General features: G+C 49.6%; 1 protein-coding gene across 1 annotated transcript in view; it reads right to left on the bottom strand.

Annotated features, from left to right (window-relative positions):
* RBBP4 (RB binding protein 4, chromatin remodeling factor) overlaps positions 1 to 23,208 on the bottom strand; it is a 92,196-nt gene that overhangs the window by 11,789 nt on the left and 57,199 nt on the right. Inside the window, exon 10 of the mRNA XM_086955710.1 lies at positions 21,472 to 21,529. Within this exon, the coding sequence (XP_086811836.1) occupies positions 21,472 to 21,529 (58 nt within the window). The remainder of the gene's footprint in view (positions 1 to 21,471; positions 21,530 to 23,208) is intronic.

Here is a 23,208-nt window from a genome sequence, read left to right as displayed (position 1 = left end):
GAGAGCGAGAGCGAGCGAAGGCGGGAGAGCGAGAGCGAGCGAGAGCGGGAGAGCGAGAGCGAGCGAAGGCGGGAGAGCGAGAGCGAGCGAGAGCGAGCGAGAGCGAGAGCGAGCGAGAGCGGGAGAGCGAGAGCGGGAGAGCGAGAGCGGGAGAGCGAGAGCGGGAGAGCGAGAGCGGGAGAGCGAGAGCGGGAGAGCGAGAGCGAGAGCAAGCGAAGGAGAGCGAGAGCAAGCGAAGGAGAGCGAGAGCAAGCGAAGGAGAGCGAGAGCAAGCGAAGGAGAGCGAGAGCAAGCGAAGGAGAGCGAGAGCAAGCGAAGGAGACCGAGAGCAAGCGAAGGAGACCGAGAGCAAGCGAAGGAGAGCGAGAGCAAGCGAAGGCGAGCGAGAGCAAGCGAAGGCGAGCGAGCACGAGCGAAGGCGGGAGAGCGAGCACGAGCGAAGGCGGGAGAGCGAGAGCAAGCGAAGGCGGGAGAGCGAGAGCGAGCGAAGGCGGGAGAGCGAAGGCAAGCGAAGGCGGGAGAGCGAGAGCGAGCGAGAGCAAGCGAAGGCGAGCGAGAGCAAGCGAAGGCGAGCGAGAGCAAGAGAGGGAAACAGAGGGAGAGGGAAACAGAGGGAGAGGGGAAACAGAGGGAGAGGGGAAACAGAGGGAGAGGGGAAACAGAGGGAGAGGGGAAACAGAGGGAGAGGGGAAACAGAGGGAGAGGGGAAACAGAGGGAGAGGGGAAACAGAGGGAGAGGGGAAACAGAGGGAGAGGGGAAACAGAGGGAGAGGGGAAACAGAGGGAGAGGGGAAACAGAGGGAGAGGGGAAACAGAGGGAGAGGGGAAACAGAGGGAGAGGGGAAACAGAGGGAGAGGGGAAACAGAGGGAGAGGGGAAACAGAGGGAGAGGGGAAACAGAGGGAGAGGGGAAACAGAGGGAGAGGGGAAACAGAGGGAGAGGGGAAACAGAGGGAGAGGGGAAACAGAGGGAGAGGGGAAACAGAGGGAGAGGGGAGACAGAGGGAGAGGGGAGACAGAGGGGGAGAGGCAGACAGAGGGAGAGGCAGACAGAGGGAGAGGCAGACAGAGGGAGAGGCAGACAGAGGGAGAGGCAGACAGAGGGAGAGGCAGACAGAGGGAGAGGCAGACAGAGGGAGAGGCAGACAGAGGGAGAGGCAGACAGAGGGAGAGGCAGACAGAGGGAGAGGCAGACAGAGGGAGAGGCAGACAGAGGGAGAGGCAGACAGAGGGAGAGGCAGACAGAGGGAGAGGCAGACAGAGGGAGAGGCAGACAGAGGGAGAGGCAGACAGAGGGAGAGGCAGACAGAGGGAGAGGCAGACAGAGGGAGAGGCAGACAGAGGGAGAGGCAGACAGAGGGAGAGGCAGACAGAGGGAGAGGCAGACAGAGGGAGAGGCAGACAGAGGGAGAGGCAGACAGAGGGAGAGGCAGACAGAGGGAGAGGCAGACAGAGGGAGAGGCAGACAGAGGGAGAGGCAGACAGAGGGAGAGGCAGACAGAGGGAGAGGCAGACAGAGGGAGAGGCAGACAGAGGGAGAGGCAGACAGAGGGAGAGGCAGACAGAGGGAGAGGCAGACAGAGGGAGAGGCAGACAGAGGGAGAGGCAGACAGAGGGAGAGGCAGACAGAGGGAGAGGCAGACAGAGGGAGACAGAGCGAGAGGGAGACAGAGCGAGAGGCAGACAGAGGGAGACAGAGCGAGAGGGAGACAGAGCGAGAGGGAGACAGAGCGAGAGGGAGACAGAGCGAGAGGGAGACAGAGCGAGAGGGAGACAGAGCGAGAGGGAGACAGAGCGAGAGGGAGACAGAGCGAGAGGGAGACAGAGCGAGAGGGAGACAGAGCGAGAGGGAGACAGAGCGAGAGGGAGACAGAGCGAGAGGGAGACAGAGGGAGAGGGAGAGGGAGACAGAGGGAGAGGGAGAGGGAGACAGAGGGAGAGGGAGACAGAGGGAGAGGGAGACAGAGGGAGAGGGAGACAGAGGGAGAGGGAGAGGGAGACAGAGGGAGAGGGAGACAGAGGGAGACAGATGGAGACAGAGAGAGAGGGAGACAGAGAGAGATGGAGAGGGAGACAGAGGGTGAGACAATAAGAGTGAGGGAGACAGATGGAGAGAGAGGGAGAGAGGGAGGGGGAGAGAAGGAGGGAGAGAGATTGAGGGCGAGAGAGAGAGAGATTGAGGGCGAGAGAGAGAGAGATTGAGGGCGAGAGAGAGAGAGATTGAGGGCGAGACAGAGAGATTGAGGGCGAGACAGAGAGATTGAGGGCGAGACAGAGAGATTGAGGGCGAGACAGAGAGAGATTGAGGGCGAGACAGAGAGAGATTGAGGGCGAGACAGAGAGAGATTGAGGGCGAGACAGAGAGAGATTGAGGGCGAGACAGAGAGAGATTGAGGGCGAGACAGAGAGACAGAGAGACAGAGAGACAGAGAGACAGAGAGACAGAGAGACAGAGAGACAGAGAGACAGAGAGACAGAGAGACAGAGAGACAGAGAGACAGAGATGTGTGTATGCCGGGTCTGGTGGCTCAGTGTACGAAGGCGTCCGCTGCAGGGACCTGTGATCAACCTCATGGTCACAGTTTTTGTTGTTGTTGCTCTAGCCCCGCCTCCACCGGTGCGGCCCTCTGACATAAACCACACTGTAAATTTGGCCCCCGAGAGAAAGTTTGTGAGTACCCATGCTCTACGGGGAGGAGGGAGGGTGCATGTGTATCTATGAAAGCTACCAATACTGGATAACTGTAGTTCCAGGTAAGTAACTTATTTCCATATCCAGTATTGGGGTATCTTTCATAGATTCACATCCTCGAATCAGAAAAGCAAACAGCAACATCCAATATTATCTTGTTTGTAGATGGTGGAAAACCTCTTAAGTATACGGACCCCCTAAAGTTTGTATTAATACACTAGAAGCATTCAAAGAGGTCTATGCGTTTCCTTCCCCGGTCCCCCCTTTATTTTATTCTTTTTACACTATCATAAAAGTACAGAAGAGAACAAATCCACAGGACAGGTTTGTAAGAAAAAGTGGACCTATTTCCCATAAACTCGCATTTTCATGTACATAGTAGCAACGAGACGCAAGAAAAAGCAGCATAATATATGAATCAATCTAGTTCTATTTAACATAATCTTGAGTTTGTAAACATATGTAAACACAATCAGAACAAAGGGCTCTTTCTAAGAGTTAGAAAGAGGCTTACCTTAATGGAAGAGATAACGAAGCACCACCTGGCCCAATAGCCGCGTCTACGTCTTGAGCGGTTTCAAGGCAGTAGTGCTGCGTGAAGGTACGAGTCATTCTCCAGGTTGCAGCACGACAAATCTTTTCCAGAGTCACTCCCCTGAAAAGGGCAACTGACATGGCTACTGATCTGGTGGAGTGAGCTGTCGTTCTTCTCTCCAAAGGGTTGTTGGCTTTGACGTGACAGAACTGAATCGCCACCCATATCCAGCTTGCGATAGTGGCCTTTGTTATTGCAGTCCCCTCTCTGCCTTGGCCGCAGGCCCATAGTAATTGATCTGTTTTCCGAATGTCCTTTCTTCTCTGAAGGAAGAGCTTAAGGCAACGCTTAAAACCAAGCATAGGTAGTGCTTGCTCTGCAGGCGTTGATGGTGGCAGGAAGAAGGAACGGCGTATGACCGGCTCATTAAGGTGGACCGGAGACTGTACTTTAGGAATAAATATAGGATTAGTCCTTAAATCACAGCATCTTCCTAGGACAGTAGAAGGCTTCTTGATGATGAACACCCGAATTTCACTCACCCTTCTGGATAAGGTGAGGGCCAGCAAAAGAGCGCCTTTCCATGTCAGGAAATGTAACTAAGCTTTATGAATTGGTACGAATGGTAGTTTCATGAGTTTTGCAAAGACCATGCTGAGATACCATTACGGGGAGGGGCTTGCACCAGAGGAAAAGTACAGAAAAGCCTTTTCATAAATTGCTTGACCAAGCATGAGGTACAGAGAAGAGGTGCTGGAAGCTCTTCTATAACAAGAGCTGGAGGCTAGATGCACTTTGGCAGAGGTGAAAGCTAAACCAGATTTTGCCGAGGAGATGTGGCAAAATCTGTTGTGGGGATGCTTGAAATGGATGTAGGCCATTTCGTTGGCACCAAACACAGAAGTTTTCCCATTTTAGCTTCTACATTTTGTTGGTACTTTCTGCTCCAGATTTTGAGAGGATCTCACTACATTCCTGCGAATTAGTCATGTCCCTGTGGATCCTGTTTTTTTCTATCACAAATTTTATTCATTTTATTTTAAAAACCTTACAATAGGCCGAAGTGGCATGAAGCAATACAGCTTAAAGAAGGCTTATCAAGGTAGATATATTAATCATCTAACTTCAATACACAACCATTACAGGGTCAATAAAAAAGAAAACATTATCGTTGTCCAATAACATCGTGTGATTTCAACTAAACTTGAGTGATTCCATACAAGGCAGTTGTATCCATAATAGTACCAGGTCTTCTGTCCTGGTCTCATCCTTTGGACAGTGTTCTCTTGTGGTTCCCTTGACAAGAGAGACCAGCCGTAGAAGACAGACATTAGGCAGGAGGCTGATAGGTCTGCCTGTATTATGCCAGATAGGGCTGCTATTGCTGTGCCCTCTGAAAACTGCCCCTGTATGCAGGAAAACAGTGTCCTTTTGCTTCTCTGAAAGGTAGCTTTCGATACTGGAGGGTGCCCAATGACTTTGCTGTGTCAGTTTTTATGGAGAGATGCACCTCATCGATGTTTGCGCCAAAGAAAGAATCTCCGAAAGCCATTTCTAAGATATTTGGACTTCAGGTCTGAAGATGGTGGCCTTCAACCATCCCTTGCGCCTTATCACTGCTGTACTTGCCAGTTGTCGGAAACACGCGTGAGCTATATCCATAGCACAATCAATTGTTTCAGAGGCTGCTTGTTCACCCTCTAGAAGGAGCTTCTCCGACTCTAGATTTCCATCTTCAGGGTTGAGGTTTAATAAAGATGCCACATCTGTTGATCATAACGGCCAATGATCGTCACAGCGTTGGCTGCCCAAATAGTAACTGCCGCCATGGTGGAAAATGGCTTACCCATGATAATCCAGTATAAGCCCCTCCTCATCAAGATCGGGGTGGTCAGATTTTTCCATGATCTTTGCACTGCCTGAGAAATGAAAGAATCCAGCCTCTGGTAACCAGTTAGGTAAGAAGGGGAATCCTCAGGGGCCCTGTACTTTTTATCTATTCGAGGGAGCATTGACGATATCGTGGCCGGTGTAGACATTATTTTCACTTCCTCCTGCCAAACAATCTATTATGGGGATTGTACGAATAGATTTCCTGTCCGCCTCCTTGAAATCATACAGAAAAACAATCTGTATATTTCCAAGACATAGGAAGATGGAATCTTGTGGATGCTCTCTCCATCAAGTTGTGGAACCTCACCCGCCCCCATTGTCTTCTAAAGGCAAATCTACTGGGTGATGCAGCAGAGGAGGGGGAAGTAGGAATGATATAATCGTCCCAGGAATCTGTAGGTGGGTGAGGATCCAGGATCTCTCCTTCACCTCATCTGAAGAGGCATTCTCCTGGTCAGGTGCCTCTATTGGAGGCCACGACACTGCTGGTACTGTTGGTCAAGGTAAAGCTGGCATTCCTGGGGGCTGGCATACCTGGGGGCTGAGATTGATGTGGTGGCTCAATCTGGACATCTTGAGGTAGAAATTTGCCTGTAGTCCCCTAGCATAGCTTGAAGGTCTTGGATTAGAGACGGTGGTAAATGTGCCATCTCTCTGGGACAAGGCTCAGGAGGATAGCCATACGGTGGTTAATGGTGCAGTGGAACTAGATATGGCTGATAGTATTGTTGTTCGTCCTCAATCATCTTCTTCGTCCTGACACTTTACATGCAATTCAACGGGCTATGCACCACCTTATATACTCCATCGTCATCTTCTTGCAAGTTCAATATGTGAAAAGTAGGCAACAGAGAATTCTTAGTAAAGGATGATACTTCCAGGTGGAGAAAGGTCTTGGTCACCCTCATATTATTCACTGTCGTAAACTGTGGCGTCGACTATCACCACCATTGAAGTAGGAATATCTGTTGTCGCTGGTTTTACCATCGATGATGCTGTCGTGGACAGTGTCGTCCTCGGTTGATCCGTCGTTGAGAGGCTTGTGGTAGACTCGGTACTTGTCAATTGGGTGCTAGTCGATCAAGTGCTAGTCAATGGTGCCTTCATGGACTTCGACTTGAGTCTTTGTTGACACAAGATATTGACAATGAGATTCTCATCGAGGGTAGGAGGCCATAGATGGCCACCGGTGTCCGAGCGGACGACGTGACTGTAGTACCGGCCATCAACAATCTAGGAGTTGTCGATTATTTTCTGTCTTTGTGTCTCACAGAACCCGTGGAAAAACATCTATGAATTTTTCCTATCTCTCATAGGAGTGGTGGAAACAGAGGACGCATGCTCCGAGAAGACTTTATGGTGCATCTGCTTTTTAGAGCTCTTACGCTCCTGGGGGAGTTTAAAGTGTTTCCTGCTGTCTCCTGGGGTGTCATCCGGGATCTTGATCTCTTGTGAGGCCTGGATGAGCAATCACTATCGTCATCAGAAGACTTTTGCTGCTTAGTGGATTGGAGCCACAAAAGCAGCCTCCCCTCTTGATCCCTCAAGTTTAAGATGAAAAAGAATGACATATTTTGCACCGTCTTACCTTAAATGGGGTGGAGGCAATAAAGATCGTCTTTGTGTGGATTATCCACATAAAGACTTTTACTGCCACAGGTCTTAAATGGGCTGAAAAGGACTTTGACAAGTTGGTGAAAATTCCACAAGCTTGAATGAAGAAAACTGAGTAGAACTCAGGGAAACTCAGTTGAGACAACATGCAGTGTAAATGAGGGAAACCTCACCTGCTGGGAGAGTTCTAGAGGGTGCTTGCTGCTAACTGGCCACATTCAACATTTGGTCTTTTTTTATTTAAAAAAAGTCATAAATAGGGTATTTAAAACATGGCTCAGGGTCATTTTAGCCTATTGAATTATTTAGGTACCTTTGATTATGTTACCGTGGCACTCCCATCTCGACGATGGGGAATGATTCAAGCATGTAAATCTATGAAAGATAGCCCAATACTACATAACTAGTCAGACCACAGCAAACTAATGCAGCTGTATGTAATAATATCAATGGTTACAGACAATAGAGGCTCTTGTACGCCTAGTTCTGCCTGAATTTCCTCATCAGCAGGACCGGACCAATGAAGATGAAAGCAATAAACGTTCCAAAAAAATTAAGAGCACTCCTACGTGGCCATTCAATGCCCCATTTCTACTGCACAAGGCGACTGGTCCCAGACGTCTGGAGAAAGAGCAACACAGAAATAACAGCAAAATCAGCTTTCATCCCTTCACCAATCCTGGGCCCAGGAATTATAGTACATTATGCAGAAACCACATCTTAAAGGGAATATAGTAGGTCTGAAGAGCCTAAGAGTCAGCACACTTTTGGAAAAGCAAACCATGTTGCTGCTAGGCACTACCAAGCCTGCCAAAGTCAGTATCTGGGACCCAATACCAACCTCTTCTGTCCCATATCACACTATCGAAAAGGGTAACCCATAGTGTAATTTCTGATGGCCAGCAGGATGAGATTTACACTACTGCCTCTCATGAGATGATGCATGGTGAAGACAGATGTGACATGACAATCTGAGGCAGATAGATAGGTGGGCACAAGGTAATAGGTTTACACAAGCATTTCTAGGTAGCTGCCTATGTGGACATAAGCTGAATGTGTCTTTTGCATTTTGAGAATGGATCAGGGGAGGGGTGGGAGTAAAGATCTAGTAAAGGGCCCAACTGGGATCCTCAATTGCATGTGAAAGCACTGCACCATACATTAGCAGCAGAGGGACAGGAGGCAGGGTGGCAGTGTGAGTGGGGCAGAATAGTGATGAGAATTATGGAGCGCACACCTACCCAAGAGTGCCCCCAGCGCTATACAGTGAGTGAGAAACACAAGAAGATGACCGTTACAGTGAAAAGATTCAAGTCTTAAGCTTTTTCCTAAAAACAGCTTCAGCCTTTGTTTCACACAAGTGTAAGTGGAACTTGTTCCAACCAACCAGCCCCATGAACATGAAAAAGAAGAAGCGACTGCCTGTTGTAGCCAAGTAAACTCTCAGAATGTTGGCCAGATAATTATTGGAGGAACGTAGCACTCTCGCTGAGCTATAGAAGGCAATGCTGGCGGATAGATAATCCGGTCCAGACAGATGGTAAGCTCTATGAATTAAGAGCAGATCTAAAAAGAAAACGTTTTTCAGTGGGGAGCCAGTGCAGATTGCCAAGTGCCTGAGAAGTGTTCAAGTCTTGGGAACCTGAGAACCAACCAAGCTACAGCATTCTTTACAGTCTGGAGTCTATTTAGAAGATACTTTGGCAGGCCTGCATATAATGCGTTGGTGTAGTCCATTCTCGATATAACCAAGGCCAGAGCACTACTGTGATCTTCGATAGAAATGAATGGAAGTGCAGAATTATATTTGCTATGCATAGAAAGCCAAAACACACCAACCACTGAGATGATTTGATTGTGGAATGATATTTTATCATCAAATTTAAACCCTAGACTTTTAAACAGAATCAGCCTGGGTGTCTGGTGGGGGGCACTCCTACAGGTTAGTAGTGTTCGGTTGCTAGAGTGAGGTGGGGGGGAAATTTGCATGGATTAGATTAGATTTAAGCGAACACAGCTGCTTACAACAGAAACCTAGAACTGCTAGAACAAGTGCATCTTCTTAAGGAGGAACATGGTTTGCTTGATAATGGCCGACAAAGCAAGTCCTCTTTTTGGGCAATCCACATTCTTTTCATCCCTGTATCAGTCCGAATTCAGAATGGAGTTTCTTTTTATTTTTTGTGTCAAATACTCAGGAGTTAGCTACTCGTTTATTTGGAGGCCTGCTGATGTACAGACCCACAGGACCCAGATCCCCTTTTCTAAAGGAGCTAAAATACCTAATCAAACCCTTTTTAACTAACAAATGTCTGACCATAATAAGCGATTTTAATTTCCATCTTGAAGAGATTAAGTCCTTTTGAGTATGAAGGGGTGTCTGCTGAATCTGTCCAACACCTAAGACAATATACCTATTGAGATCTCGGAGGACGTAGACAAGGGGGCAGAGGCATTTGCAGAGTGGCTGGCGATGGCAGCCAACAAGATAAGCCCCCTCCCCCTTTAGGGAAGCCACACAAAAAAGACTCAATCCATCAGCTCATTGGTACAATGAGACTCAGAAGAACAAGTTACTTACCTCGGTAACGATATATCTGTAAGAAACATTAGTTAGTGATAGACTCCTTACCTTAGAATTACTTCCAGGCATCAGACTGGATCCGGAATGTTTTTGTCAGCAGTACCCTTGTGCGTCGGTAGGTGTAGTTGTGCGGCTCCGCGTATTTCGCAGACGTCTTACTCATCGAGAGGACGCCGCTGGAGCTCCTGAAGACGTGCCCATGTGCGCGGACGTTAGTTTTGTACACGTCTTTCCAGGACAGTCATGCAAGATACTAACCACTGGTGTATTGAAACTAGGGCCCTAAAAGGGATAACCTTAACACTAGAAATCAGTTTGCAGAACAGGAAGGATGGGTGAGGCGGTAAGGAATCTATCACTAACTAATGTTTTACAGATATATTGTTACCGAAGGTAAGTAACTTCTTCATCTGAAAGAAAAATGTTAGTGATCGATTCCTTACCGTAGAATAGATACCCCAGCAATACCAACCCCGGTGGTCGGTCTGGAGAAACTAAGATCACACTAGAAAGTCAAGGAGAACATAACAGCCAAAGAATCCGGATTGGATAGTCAAGGCAATAATGCTTAGTAATAGTGTGCAGCGAGGCAGACGTGGCTGCCTGACAGATGTCTTGCAGGGAGACACAATCCCAATGCAGTAGTAGCTGCAGTGGCACTGGTAGAATGGGTGCGCAACCCCACTGGAGGTTCCTTTTTAGCCAGAGAATAACAGGCTTTGATACACAAGACAACCCAGGGTGAGATAGTCTTCTTGTGTACAATACGGCCTTTTTTGGCCCCTACGTAGCCAACAAAGAGCTGGTCATCCACCCGCAACTGTTGTGTGCGATTGAGGTAAAAAGAAAGCGCACGTTTTGGGTCCAGACGGTGAAGCCTCTTCCTCTCTGGAAGGGTGCGGAGGTGGAAAGAAAGTGGGCAAGGTGATAGTTTGCTTGGATGTGGAAGGCAGTAACAATCTTTGGCAAGAAGGACCAGTGCGAAGCACAACCTTGTCTGGATGAACAGACAAGGGGGGGGCTTACAGGCAAGATCATGGAACTCACTCAGGTGCCTAGCGTAGGTGATGGCAACCAGGAAAGCAGTCTTCAGAGTTAATAAACGAAGAGGACAGTTGTGAAGCGGCTCGAAAGGAGCGCACATCAGATAAGTAAGAACCAGATTCAAGTCCCACTGCAGCATTACAAACGGAATAGGAGGGAAAAGGTGAGTAATGCCTTTGAGAAATCTATTAACAGGGGACTTGAGAAGAGGGCTGATCAGGGAGCCTGAGAAAGGCTAACATTGCGGAAAGGTAGCCCTTAATAGTGCCCAGAGCAGAGACCTGCTGGGCCAGAGAAAGGACAAAAAGACTTCTGAAAGAGGGCCAGAAAGGGGAATCTACAGCCTTTGCTGTGCACCATGCCACAAATTTGTTCCACCTGCAGGAGTATACCGAATTAGTGGAGGGACGCCTGGCTGCCAGAATGATATCACAGACTTCAGGAGGCAGGTCAAATGGAATATGCTGTCGCTGCTCAATCTCCACGCATGTAGGTGGAGGCTAAACATGTTCAGGTGGAGGATCGTCCCCTGCTGCTGCAACAGAAGATCCTCCTGAAGAGGCAGACGGATTGGGGGATCCACGCTCATACTGAGTAGCTCGGGATACCAAACTCTTCGATCCCAGTCCAGGGCCACAAGAACGACTTGGGCTAGGTCGCGCCTGATCTTCAGCACTCTGTGTTACAGTGGTATAGGCGAAAGGCGTACAATAGACCGCAACTCCATTCGTGACAAATAGCGTCACTGAGCGAGTGCCGCCTTGGAAAATCCAACTTGCAGAACTGCGTTCTCTTAAGGTGGCGAATAGATCTAACCACTGTTGAAAGAGACCTTGCACCACCTCCGAGTGAAGACGCCATTCGTGATCCATCATGCATCATCCGCCCTGGCGTTCAGAGAACCTGCGAAGTGTTAAACAATCAAAGAAGTGCCTTGACGTTCCAGCCATGTCCAGAGACGCAGAGCCTCCTGACATAGGGTCCACAACCCCACCCCGCCTTGCTTGTTGCAATACCACATGGCGGTGGTGTGGTCTGTGAACACCTGCACTACACTCCTTGACAAAGGAAAGGAATGCCTTCAGTGCAAGTCGGATCGCCCGAAGCTCCAGAAGTTTGATATGGAGCCTGAACTCCGATGGAGACCAGAGGCCTTTAATCTTCGCCTCTCCCATGTGGCCTTCCCATCCCAGGAGGGATGCATCAGTCACCACTGTGAGCTCCGGTTGGGGAAGGAGAGGGATCTGCCGCTGACCCAATGCTGGTTTGTGAGCCACCACTGCAACTGTCATGCAGTGCCCTCCGAGATCTGGACGTAGTCGGACAGGTTCACTTGATGCTGCACCCACGAACTTCAGGTCCCACTGCAGAGCTCGTATATGCCACCTGGCATGAGTGTTCAGCAGGATGCAGGAGGCCATGAGGCCCAGCAGTCTTAAGGTCATCCTGAACAAAACCCAGGACAAGGGCTGAAAGATCTGAATCATAGCCCACATGTCCCAGACTCGCTACTCAGGAGGATAGACCCGAAACTGCTCTGTCCAGAACCGCTCCGATGAAGAGGAGCTTCTGAGAGGGGATCAGGTGTGACTTCAGCACGTTGTAGAACCCCAGCAAATGCAGGAGGTCGGCGGTAGTCTGGAGGTTGGAGACTACTGCCTGGAGCGAGGCTGCCTTCAACAACCAGTCATCGAGATAGGGGAAGACAGAAACCCCTGATCTGTACAGATGAGCTGTGACCACCGCCTTCAATTTTATGAACACCCGAGGTGGAGCTGGTAAGACCGAAAGGGAGCACAGTGAACTGAAAGTGCCTGTGGCCTACCGTGAACCACAGACACGCAGGTGGGCCACCAGGACGGGGATATGAAAGTAAGCGTCCTCCAAGTCTAACGCTACCATCCAGTCTTGCGGGTCTAGGGCAGACCAGACCTGAGCAAGTGTGAGCATACTGAACTTCTCCTACTGGAGGAAGCGATTGACGTTCAGAAGGTCTAAGATAGGACGCAGGCCCTTGTCCTGATTTGAAACCAGGGAGTAGTGGGAGTAACAACCACAGCATACTTCTGGCGTCTGAACGCACTTGATGGTCCCCTTGGTCAACAGGGCTGTAACTTCCTGCTGGAGAAGTGCCAAGTGATCCCCCGACATGCAGTGGTAAGGAGGTGGAATCGCTGGAGGGGTAGCTTTGAAGGGGAGGGAGTAGCCCCTTCAGACTATTTGTAAACCCCATCTGTCCGAAGTGATGGTGTGCCAGTGGGAGAGGTGATGGCAAATCCTGCCACTCACTGGCGTTTGGTGGGACTGAAACACCGGACTAGGATGGTTTGTAGGCAGTAGCCGCAGGGGAGGTGGTGGACTGACCCACCCGCTGGCCCTGTGACACTTCTGCAGGTCCAACGTTTGGGCACCTCTTCCTTGGCCACAAAAGGAGTGATAAGCAGAAGGAGTGCACGTGGCCGAAAGGCCTAAGGACTTGGCCATAGCCCGCGAGTCAGCGCTCAAACGCAGTATCTGCCTTGTCGCCAAAAAGGAGAGTGCCATCAAAGGACATGTCCATCAGAGTGTTCTGGACATCCCCGGTAAAGCCAGTTGTCCTCAGCCAGGTGTGGAGGTGTAGCGCCACTGTCGTGGAAAATGCTCTGCCCGGCGAGTAGGCGGTATCAAGGCCACAACGAATTGTGAACTTGGCTGCGTCTCTCCCCTCAGGAATAGCTTGTGAGCACCGTTCGGGCCTCCTTCGGACACTGAGGTAGCACTTGCGCAACCGTATCCCACACATACAGTGTTCACAGACAGGCCACGTTCCTATCCACAGGAGCCCCTGTGTTGGGCCTGGACCGGGTGCCCAAATGGACGTCTGGCAGTTCATTGTAGAACGTAGAAGACGACACCGTCTGAAGCACTTCGTGCAGGAGGTTAGACCAGACAGCCACCGTAGGGAGCTCAAGGTGGATAGCCTTGGCTGCCTTACGCAACACCACAGAATATGTACCACCCTCCTCCGTCGCCATGGTAGAAGGACACAGGTTCTGGAGTAAAATCCAGCTCACCTGCGTCCTCCAAATCCTTTTCCGAGTCTGGCTCTAAATCGCATTGGGCTGCAAGAGGGTCTTCAAACCCCTCCCAGTCCTCCCCAACCTGCTGGGCAGGCGGAAAAGAGGGAGGCGTATGGAGAAAGGAATAGAAGTTCTCCATAGGCGTCGATCAACACCGTTCCGGTGCAGTCTCCACGTCGGGACGGAAGCTGTGGCCTGCGTCGGCCGGGGAACCGGCCGTTGCCGTAGACGTCTGTGGAGGTTGTATGAGGCTACCCGACATCGGCTGGGATCCATGCATGAATACATGGGGGCTCCAGGCGTCGAGACTGGCATCGCCAACGATGTCGGGCCAGCGACGGAGAGCAGCAAGGACCCCCAGTCTGAACCACGTGGCCCGAAGGCATGCATGAAAGCTCCTTCTGTAGTAGCGGATCTCTGTGTATAGTCATAATCTAGTAAATAGAATGGCAAGCCCATCCCCACACCAAAGCGGCGGGGGAGAAACGAGAAATAACACCACTATTGTGCGAACAGATTTCGCAGCGAAGCCTGCCCAACCTGAGCATCTGCCCTTGCATCAGTGTCCAGGCAGTAATGCTTAGCAAAGGTATGGACCTACTTCCAAGTGGCCGCCTTGCAGATTTCTGCAATCGGAACATTACGGAGCAAAGCAGTCGTGGCACCTTTGACCCTGGTGGAATGAGCCTTAGGTTTACCCCCTAAGGTCTTATTAGCCTTTGGTAACACAGTTGTATGCAGGACACAATCCACCTAGAGATGGACTGTTTAGAGGTAGCAAGACCCGTCCTGACTGATCCATAATTGACAAACAATTGGTCTGACCTACGAATATCCTTGGTCTTATCCAGATAAAATTTCAACACCCTCCTAACATCCAGGGAATGCAGCGACCTTTCAGATGGAGAGGAAGGATTCTGAAAAAACGTAGGTAAAGTTATGGTCTGGTTAACATGAAAATCAGATAGAACCTTTGGAAGAAATTTAGGGTGAGTACGCATAACAACCTTAGCAGCACGAAATACAGTATAAGGTTCCTGGCAACACAACGCCTGAATTTCACTCACCCTGCGGGCTGATGTAATGGCCACGAGGAATGCCGCCTTCCAGGACAGGTGCTGCAACGAAGCCTTATGAATAGGTTCAAAAGGCTCCTTCATCAATCTGGACAGCATCACATTCAATTCTCATGAAGGCGAAGGAAGCCGGACAGGAGGGAACACTTTCTTCAAACCTTCCAAAAAATCTTTGAAGGGTATTTCCTGTAGGCAGTCAGCGCAGCAAGATGAACCTTAATGGAATGGACATTAAGGCCAGACTGCGCCAGATGCAGAAGATACGGAAGGATGACATCTTCCTTACACGTCGTCGGGTCATAATTCTTAGACTTGAACCAAATGCAAAATCTCTTCCCCTTGTAAGCATAGGAAGTCCGAGTGGAAGGTCGCTTAGCCTCCTTCAGTATGTCCATGCAATCTTCAGGCAGATTCAAATGGCCATATTGCACTCTCAGGAGTCATGCCGCCAAACTCAAAGACGAGAGGTTGGGGTGCAATATCTTCCCCCGAACTTCGTGAGAAGGTCCGGCCTGCACGGCAGCTGTATGTGAGGAAGGAGAGACCGGTGAAGCAGGTCCGTGAACCACCACTGCCTGGGCCATTCCGGGGCAATCAAGATCATCCGCGCCCTGGACTGGGACAGCTTGATGAGTACCGCCGGAATCCGGGGAATGGGTGGAAAAGCGTACAGAAAGCTGTTCGACCAGTTGATCCATAGCGCATTCCCCAGCGTCCCCTGCTGGTAGTACCTGGAGGCGAAGTCTCGGCATTTGCTGTTTATGGCGGTGGCGAACAGATCTACGTCTGGAGTGCCCCACCATGCGAAGACTTCTCCTAATACTTCGTCTGCTCAGTGCGTCCGCCTGAACATTCTGCACACCTGGTAGATGGGTAGCCGTTATCGTCAGTCCTCTGGCCAGAAGCCATCGCCAGATCGCCTGCGCCTCCTGCGACAGAGTGCGTGATATCGAGCCCCCCTGCTTGTTGAGGTAATACATCGTGGTCGTATTGTCCGTCTGTACAAGCAGAGAGTTGGTCTGGAAGGACGGATGAAAGGCCTTCAGTGCCAAGTGAACAGCTCTGAGTTCCAGGAAATTGATGTGATACGTGGACTCAGTCAGAGACCACGTTCCTTGAATCTGTAAGTCTCCGGAATGCGCCCCCCAGCCCTGGAGAGAAGCATCCGTCACAATAGTCTGAGTGGGAATATCCTTGTGGAAGGGAACGCCTGAGGAGATTCTCCGCTGAACACCACCACTTCAGAGACTGAAGAGCATGCAGAGACAGTCGTATCTTGTCGTCCCAAGACCCATTCCTCAGATCCCACTGATCCTCCAAGCACTTCTGCAACGGTCTCATGTGCAGTCGTGCGTGTGGCGTTAGGAAGATACAAGAGGCCATCGATCCCAGTAGAGAAGACACCGTCCTCACGGTTGTAGATGGAGCGGTCATAAGAGCCTGAGCCTTCCGAAGGAGTGGTAATCGTTGCTCCTCCGAAGGAGACACGCTTGCCAACAGCATATGGATGGAGGCTCCCAAGTACTGAATGCATTGGACCAGAGTCGGGACAGACTTGGACATGTTGATGTGCAACCCCAGCTTGTTCAAGAGACCGCACGTCTTCTGGAAGTGTACTTGAGCTTCCGAGAAGGAGGAGGCCTTGATCAACCAATCGTCCAGGTACGGGTAGACAAACACCCTGTTCTTCCTTAGGTGTGCTGCTACCACTGCCATGCACTTCGAGAATGTTCTGGGCGCAGACTTCAGTCCGAATGGCAGTACTGTGTACTGATAATGATTGATGCTGACTTGGAATCGCAGGAACGTCCTGCGTTTGTGTGCAATGGGCACATTTAAGTATGCATCTTGTAGGTCTATAGCACATAGCCAGTCTCCCTGTTGCAACGGAGGATAAATCTGATGCAACGACAGCATGCGAAAATTCTCTCTGCGAATCCACTTGTTTGCCTGTCGCAAATCCAGAATGGGCCTGAACTCGTTCTTGTCCTTCTTGCGAACCAGGAAGAACCGGGAGTACAGACCTCCTCCTCTTTGAGACAGAGGTACATCTTCTATCGCCCTTTTCCTTAACAGGATATCAGCCTCCACCTTGAGCTCGCCAGCTGAAACTGCAAGCCGACCGGAGGAATTGATGGAGGCGGGCTGGTGAACGGAAGACTGTATCCATTGCAAACAATATTCAGCACCCACTTGTCCAGAGTAATTTTTCTCCACTCTGCCAGAAAAAATGAACGCTCCCCCCCACCGGAGTGGGTAACGGATGCAGGGGAAGTAAACGCTCAGGGCCTGGACCCGGCCGGGCCTTTGGTCGCTGCTGCCGACTGTTGTCCGCCTCTGCCTTTCTGGCGCTTCTGGAAAGGTCTTCGGAACTGCTGCTCTTGTTGCTGCTGCTGTCCCGAAGTCTGGCCACGCCCTCTGCCCTGTCCACCGAACCGTCTCTGGAACGGGCGGTAAGATTTCTTGGTATCCTTGGGCTTTTCCAGACCCACAGCTGTGAGCGTTACAGCCTCCGCCTTCATGCGGGCCATTTCGTCATCTGCATGTTTTCCAAACAGGGTTTCGCCAGAGAATGGTAAATTGGCAACCCTTTGTTATGCGTTAGGCTTCAGCGACGTGAGGCGGAGCCAGGCGAATCGTCGGTGGTTAACTCCATGGCAGTACCCATGCGCCGCCAGGAGGGAAGAATCTGCTGCAGCACTGATGACCTGATTCTCCACCAACACGACCTGATTCTCCACCAACACCCCCTCATTCACCACCTCTTGGAAATCTTCTCTCTTGTCACGAGGCAGGTGTTCTACAAACTGCTGGAGGGATTCCCAGAGGGCTCTGTCATACCGCCCTAATAAGGCAGTGGCACTAGCCGCCTTCATGGAAGTCGCTGATGTCCCACAAACCTTCCTCCCCGCCGAGTCCAGCCATCTAGATTCCTTATCTGGCGGGACTGTAGATGACGGAGTGGTGGCATGCTGCTTCCGAGCCGCCGTCACTATCAGGGTCTGGCTGAGGGTCCACCCTCAGAAAAGCTTGATCCGAGTCAGGAGCTTGGTACTTCTTCTGGAGTCTCGAGGTCCATGGCCGGATCCTCCAAGCCCAGCACCAGTGGTAGTAATGGCCGAGACAGATGTTTCTGGTGCAGCGTCTCGAAGATCACCGATGTTTTGGGCGTGGACACAGTCAACGAGATGCCCAACTTCGCTGCACCCCTCAACAGGACACCATGGAAGGACACAAGATAGTTAACCGGTGACACCCTTGTCCCTGGAGACCCCAACAACGTCGGTGAATAGTCCCTGGTCTCTGAAGACCCCGTATGCGAACGGGACCTGCGCCTCCTGTGGCGTCGTCTCGACCGCGTCGATGACCTGTTATGACTCCGCTATCGCTCCCTCCTCCTGGAACGAGATCGCGACCTCCCAGTTTGTGAATGCTCCACAGGCCTCCGCGGAGGCGTCTTCCGTGGCTTATCCAGGGGGTTTGGCTTAGGCGTCCCCTTAGGCGGTGTAGGGAAGCGAGGCAGTGACACCGACCTCGGAGGAACAACAGGAGGCACGTCTGGCCGAGGGACGTCCTGAGGAGGCTGAGGTGGTGGTGGTGGCCGCGATGGCGGAAGTGGTGGAAGAGGAGGATTGCTGGGAGGAGCCTCCTTAGGTAGAGGTGGAGGAGGTGGGGGCGTCTTCGGCCGAGGCGGTGTATAAACCACAGAGTACACCGAGCCCAGTGACTTCTTCGGGGGAGGAGACTGCAAATCAGCCCCTCCAGTCGGTGATCGCCGTCCCTGGCGTCCTCCCCCAGATCCAGCGCGACTTCTGGCGCCAGAACTTCTTCTGCGCCGCTTAGAAGAGTTGGAAAGCCTCTGAGACGCTGATCTCTTTCTTCTCGACGCCAAGCGTCGCTTCTCTGGCGTCGAATGTCGCCTCCGCGACGTCGAACGTCCAGTCCGACGATTAGCGTCAACTCCTTCCCCACGCCGACTGCTTTCTCGAGGTCCTAGACGTCGAGGATCCCCTCAGCGTCGCGTCTTCGACGGCGACCGGCGGTATCGCCTCGATGGCGAGCGCCGATGCCTGCCGCTCTTTCTCCGACGTCAATGGCTCGACGCCGACGTAGAATCAGTCGACTGATCTCGACGGCGGCCTACCCAGGCCCTTTGACGTCGATCCTCCACGCCGTCTCAACCCAGACTCCTGGGGAGATGGGGAACACACCGCCGTCATCCCTCTCGACGTCGATGCAATCGACGCCGATGGAGACCGGAACCTTTTGCTGGGCTTCCTGCCTCTGGGGAGCCCCCCAGAGGACTCAGCAGGGGCAGAGGGAGCCTTCCCAGCCTGCCCAGACCCACCTGCAGCCTGCAGTCGTCTCTCCTCTATGCCTTGTAGCCTGCTCTTCAGCCTTTCCCTCAGGGTCCTTGCTGAAAAGTTCTGGCAGATGTCACATTCCTCAGGGGCATGTGCAGCAGGGAGACAGAGGATGCAGACGTCGTGTGGATCGGATTTGGACTTCTTCCTTCCACATTCTGGGCACTTGTCGAAGAGAGCAGGCATTTTAGAGCCCTAAAAAGCCTGAACAAATACACAGAAGTGAAGAAAAACACCAAGCACACAAAAGTAAACCCTTTTAGACACCAAAAGTGTACAAAAAATCCACTAAACCCTTGAAAAGGGAGAGCTCAATGCTGCAGGGTCCTGCTAGCAGGAGCCGGAAAAAAGAACTGAAAGTAAAAAGGAACCTGCAGTGCATTCTGGGATACTGTGAAGTTCTGGAAAGTTCTCTTAAAGGCACAGTATCCTGTTCTGAGCCACATAATGGCAGCCTATGGGGCTTGTCTGTCCATGTCTTCCTCTCTATAATTCCAGAGGGTTTTTGCTGCTAAAGCAAGGGAAATCTGGACAGAGTTTGCTGTTTGTGGATTTTTGGTGGAATTTCTAGCTGAAGTACTGGACAGTGTAGCCTGGTGATATAGGCTGCATTATCTGTCTTTAATTCTCTCTTAAGGGTCTGTGCAGTTCTGCATTTTTCGACACCTTAAGAGATTGTTGATTGCTCCGGGGTCCACGCACCTGACTATTCACTAGATTATGACTATACACAGAGACTATACACAGAGATCCCCTACTACAGAACTTGCTATGCCTAGACTCTAACATGAGCACCGAGCACAAACTCCTAGTGGTACAAAATGCCCTGGCCAGATTCATTCTTGCCATTCCCAGGTGCCAGTCAGCCACTAGGGGACTAGAGGCCTTACATTGGCTCTCTATCAGGAAGCGCAGTAGGTTTAAACCACCCTGCATAATGTGCAAGGCCCTTTTTTCCTCCAGTCCATCAAGAATTAAAAATATGTTTTGCTGGCACTCTCAGGGGAGAAAATTGTATTCAGTGCATCAAAATTAGCTCATGGTGCTTAGAACCAAAAGGAAGACATGGGTTGACCGAGCATTCTCAATTGCGGCAAGCAGACTTTAGAACTCACTCCCACAAAGCCCTAAGGCTATCCTTCAGTTGTTGCACTTCAGGAAAGCACTTAAGACCTAGCTATATACACTATAGACAATTGTTTCTTGAATATAGGCTGAGCATGGTTCTCTGGATGATCGGCTACAGCACTTTGTTGCCTTTGGGCAATTGTAGAGCCTTACTTTTTTTTTTATCAAATGGTTTCTAATTCTTCATCTAATCATGCTTGTCTCTCCATGAATAGCGCCTCCCCAGCTATCACTGCCCTAACCTTGCAGTGGACCCAGACTAAAGCTTCATTGGCACAAGGCCCCTTCCTTTAGCAAATGAGATAGACAGAGGCTATTTTTGAAGAGAAAAAAACTGTAAATATTTGAAAATAGGATATCAATTATAGAGGACAATTTACTTTTTTTCAGTCTAAACTTAATAGATTGGAAAACTTTAGATATACATCCTTAACTGATGCTCTCACTTGCCAAGCTTAAACTCCAAATCTGATTTGCATCATTATTTAGCTAGGGAAGGAGCCAGGTGGGAGTTGCAGAATTAGCGAGATCAGTAAGAGATGGTTGGGCTGGAGATTGAGTTTGCAGTAATCTAAAAACGCAGTCCTGAAAATCAAATCCTCATCAGGCAGCGCAAGAGAACAAGTTTCCATCAGAACGGTCCCCACATTTATTACTGGAATAGGAGAGATTTTCATTTTTAGATGTTTATTCAGATTATGATGGGAACTCTATCCCTCATTTTGTAAAGGAGTTTGTTTTTTCAATTAAAAGGGATAAAAACACAGAATGTTAATTCCTTTAGTTTTATCACTCTGCTGAACATAGATTATAAAATATTTATGAACATCATGGCAGTAAGAGTGGCTATATATTTGTGAGTTTCATGATCAGAATGGATTTATATCTGTTCTGCAAACTCATTTTGACCTGAAATCAGACTATACAATTTAAATTATTAAAGCACAAATGTGAGATCTCAGGGCAATCGCAGATGTGCTTTGTCTCATACGAAGGAGCAACTTCTGAAACCCCCAAACACGTGAGTTGGATTCGGATGACTACAGAAATTTGTGAACAAATATTCATATCTTCTAATAAGAAGGGTTAAACCACAATCCCCAGCGGGTAAATGGACATTAGATAAACATGCAATTCAGGATGAAAGTGTCAAGATGTGGGGCCAGTTATTGATCAAAATGTGAAGAGACCGCATTACGCAAAAATGCCTTGATGCTAGCACCAGTCATTCTAAATGATTACAATAAACCAGCAGAAGAACTTCTAAATGCTTACAAAACTTCCTTCCTCAGAAGTGGTCAACTTGATCAGCCAGACATGGTCATAAAAATCTCCCTGGATGGAGGATTACGGTCACGCTTTATACTTTACGCCCAGTTGAAGCTTAAACTTTGACACTTGGATCCATCAACAAAAAGTACCATTGCACTGGGGTTCCCAATGTAAGTTTACCCGGTTGAGGAACTGTACCAAGAAACTCACCAAAAGCTCTGGTGGGCCATCCTCTGCATCTTCTGGGCTCTGCTCTTCACCAATTTTACTGCAAATCAAAGACAGGAAGAAATGGCAATTTGCGTAGCGAACAGATTAACTCTTCAATGGTTCCACTTACAAAGCACTTCATTAACTGTATCCAAGATATCAAGAACTGCAGTCATAGTACATTACTTGAAAAAGCATGAAGTGACTTAAACCAATGCATTAAGAATAAGACATTTGCAAAATAAAAACAATTGGTGCTTTTTAACTCCTTCGGTGCTCATGACGAGCCCAGCTCGTCATGAGTCACAGTGGAGCTGTGCTCATGACGAGCTGGGCTCGTCATAACGGATGCGCGCCGCCCACGCACGATTGATTCCCCGCCTGTGCGGGTGAATTAATCAGTGGGCGGGGTTGTGACGAGCCCAGCTCCTCATGAGCACAGCTCAACAGTGGCTCATGACGAGCTGGACTCATCACGAGCACCGCAGACCCCTACTAATCCCCCCTCCCCGCACTGTGGGGAATAACCCCCACAACAAAGGGGTTAAAAAAATAGAACTGATCGCTATGACCTGCTCACTGAGAATTTTGGGGGGGAAAAGTTGCCAAAAATGCAGCAGTATGGTAGCATTAAGATGGCTAACAGTCTGAGAAGGCAGTCCGATGTTACTGTAGCCAAGACAATTAACCAAGCCTTCAACTGCTGTTGGGTACCAAGTATTAGCACTGCAGCCAGTAGTTGTCCCACTGCCTGGTCCTAAATAGCAAATCCAGTCAGCAGCTGCACGTTACCATCCTGGACTAAACACTACATGTTAAATTATCCACTTCAAGCAGAACCCAAGAATCTAGACCCAGCAGCTGCTCTAACTTGAAGTCTGATATGCTAAATTTAAACCTAGTCATGCAGCTACAATCTGGTGTCAAACATTAGCCTACATCAGGAGTTCAGACATCAACCTTTTACATAATCACTGCCCTCTGTGCACTGTGAAGGATGTTGGCAGATGTGGATCCGAAGCAGTCATATGTTTTAGAAATACAGGGCTTTAATGTTATTTTATGTGATATCATGCAAAGTGCTGACCTTTTGTAATCTGACAGCACCCACAACCATTAACTAGTTAGTCTTTTAACCCAAACCTCTCATTGGACCCTCAAATCAAATACTGTTCAGAGTCGATGACAACCTCAATGTTTTGCAAAGAGGGGATTCATACGTATTTGGGATGTCAAAACAGTTTTAAGCGTAATCAAACAGCAGTTCAGTGACCTCTTATGGTACCACTTTGAGGAGGTGAAGCCGGTAGTCAGCTTGTAGAGAATGATTAAAAATCCTGAAAGCACCTGCACAGTATTCTTCTATTAGTATAGAAGTTGTGTGAAAAAGTCTGTTAAGATACAAGTGCCATTCAAATTGGAGGAGGCAGTGTATGTCCTGGCAAAAGGGTTGAGATACAATTATACCTTTGTGACCAGAACAAATCCATGCCAATTCAGAGCTTGAAAAATCCACTCGCTATGGCGAACCATATTTATTAAGGAAGAGCTATTTTTAGGGCCTACTCGCCCTTTATGGGGAGTAGAAGACAAACTGACACTTGACCTCCGTATGTGAAAAGGGAGCAAATGTGACAAGATTTAAAGGTATTTTTATTGCTCACAAAGTGAATAGGCAATAACGACTCATTTAAATCTTGTTATCTTGTAACATGTGCTCCACTTTCACAAACAGAG

Source organism: Lissotriton vulgaris, chromosome 2_1, assembly GCF_964263255.1.
Source record: "Lissotriton vulgaris chromosome 2_1, aLisVul1.2, whole genome shotgun sequence".
Lineage (NCBI taxonomy): Eukaryota > Metazoa > Chordata > Amphibia > Caudata > Salamandridae > Lissotriton > Lissotriton vulgaris.
The sequence above is the reverse complement of the archived record's forward strand: the minus strand, read 5'-3'. Positions and strand labels throughout refer to the sequence as shown.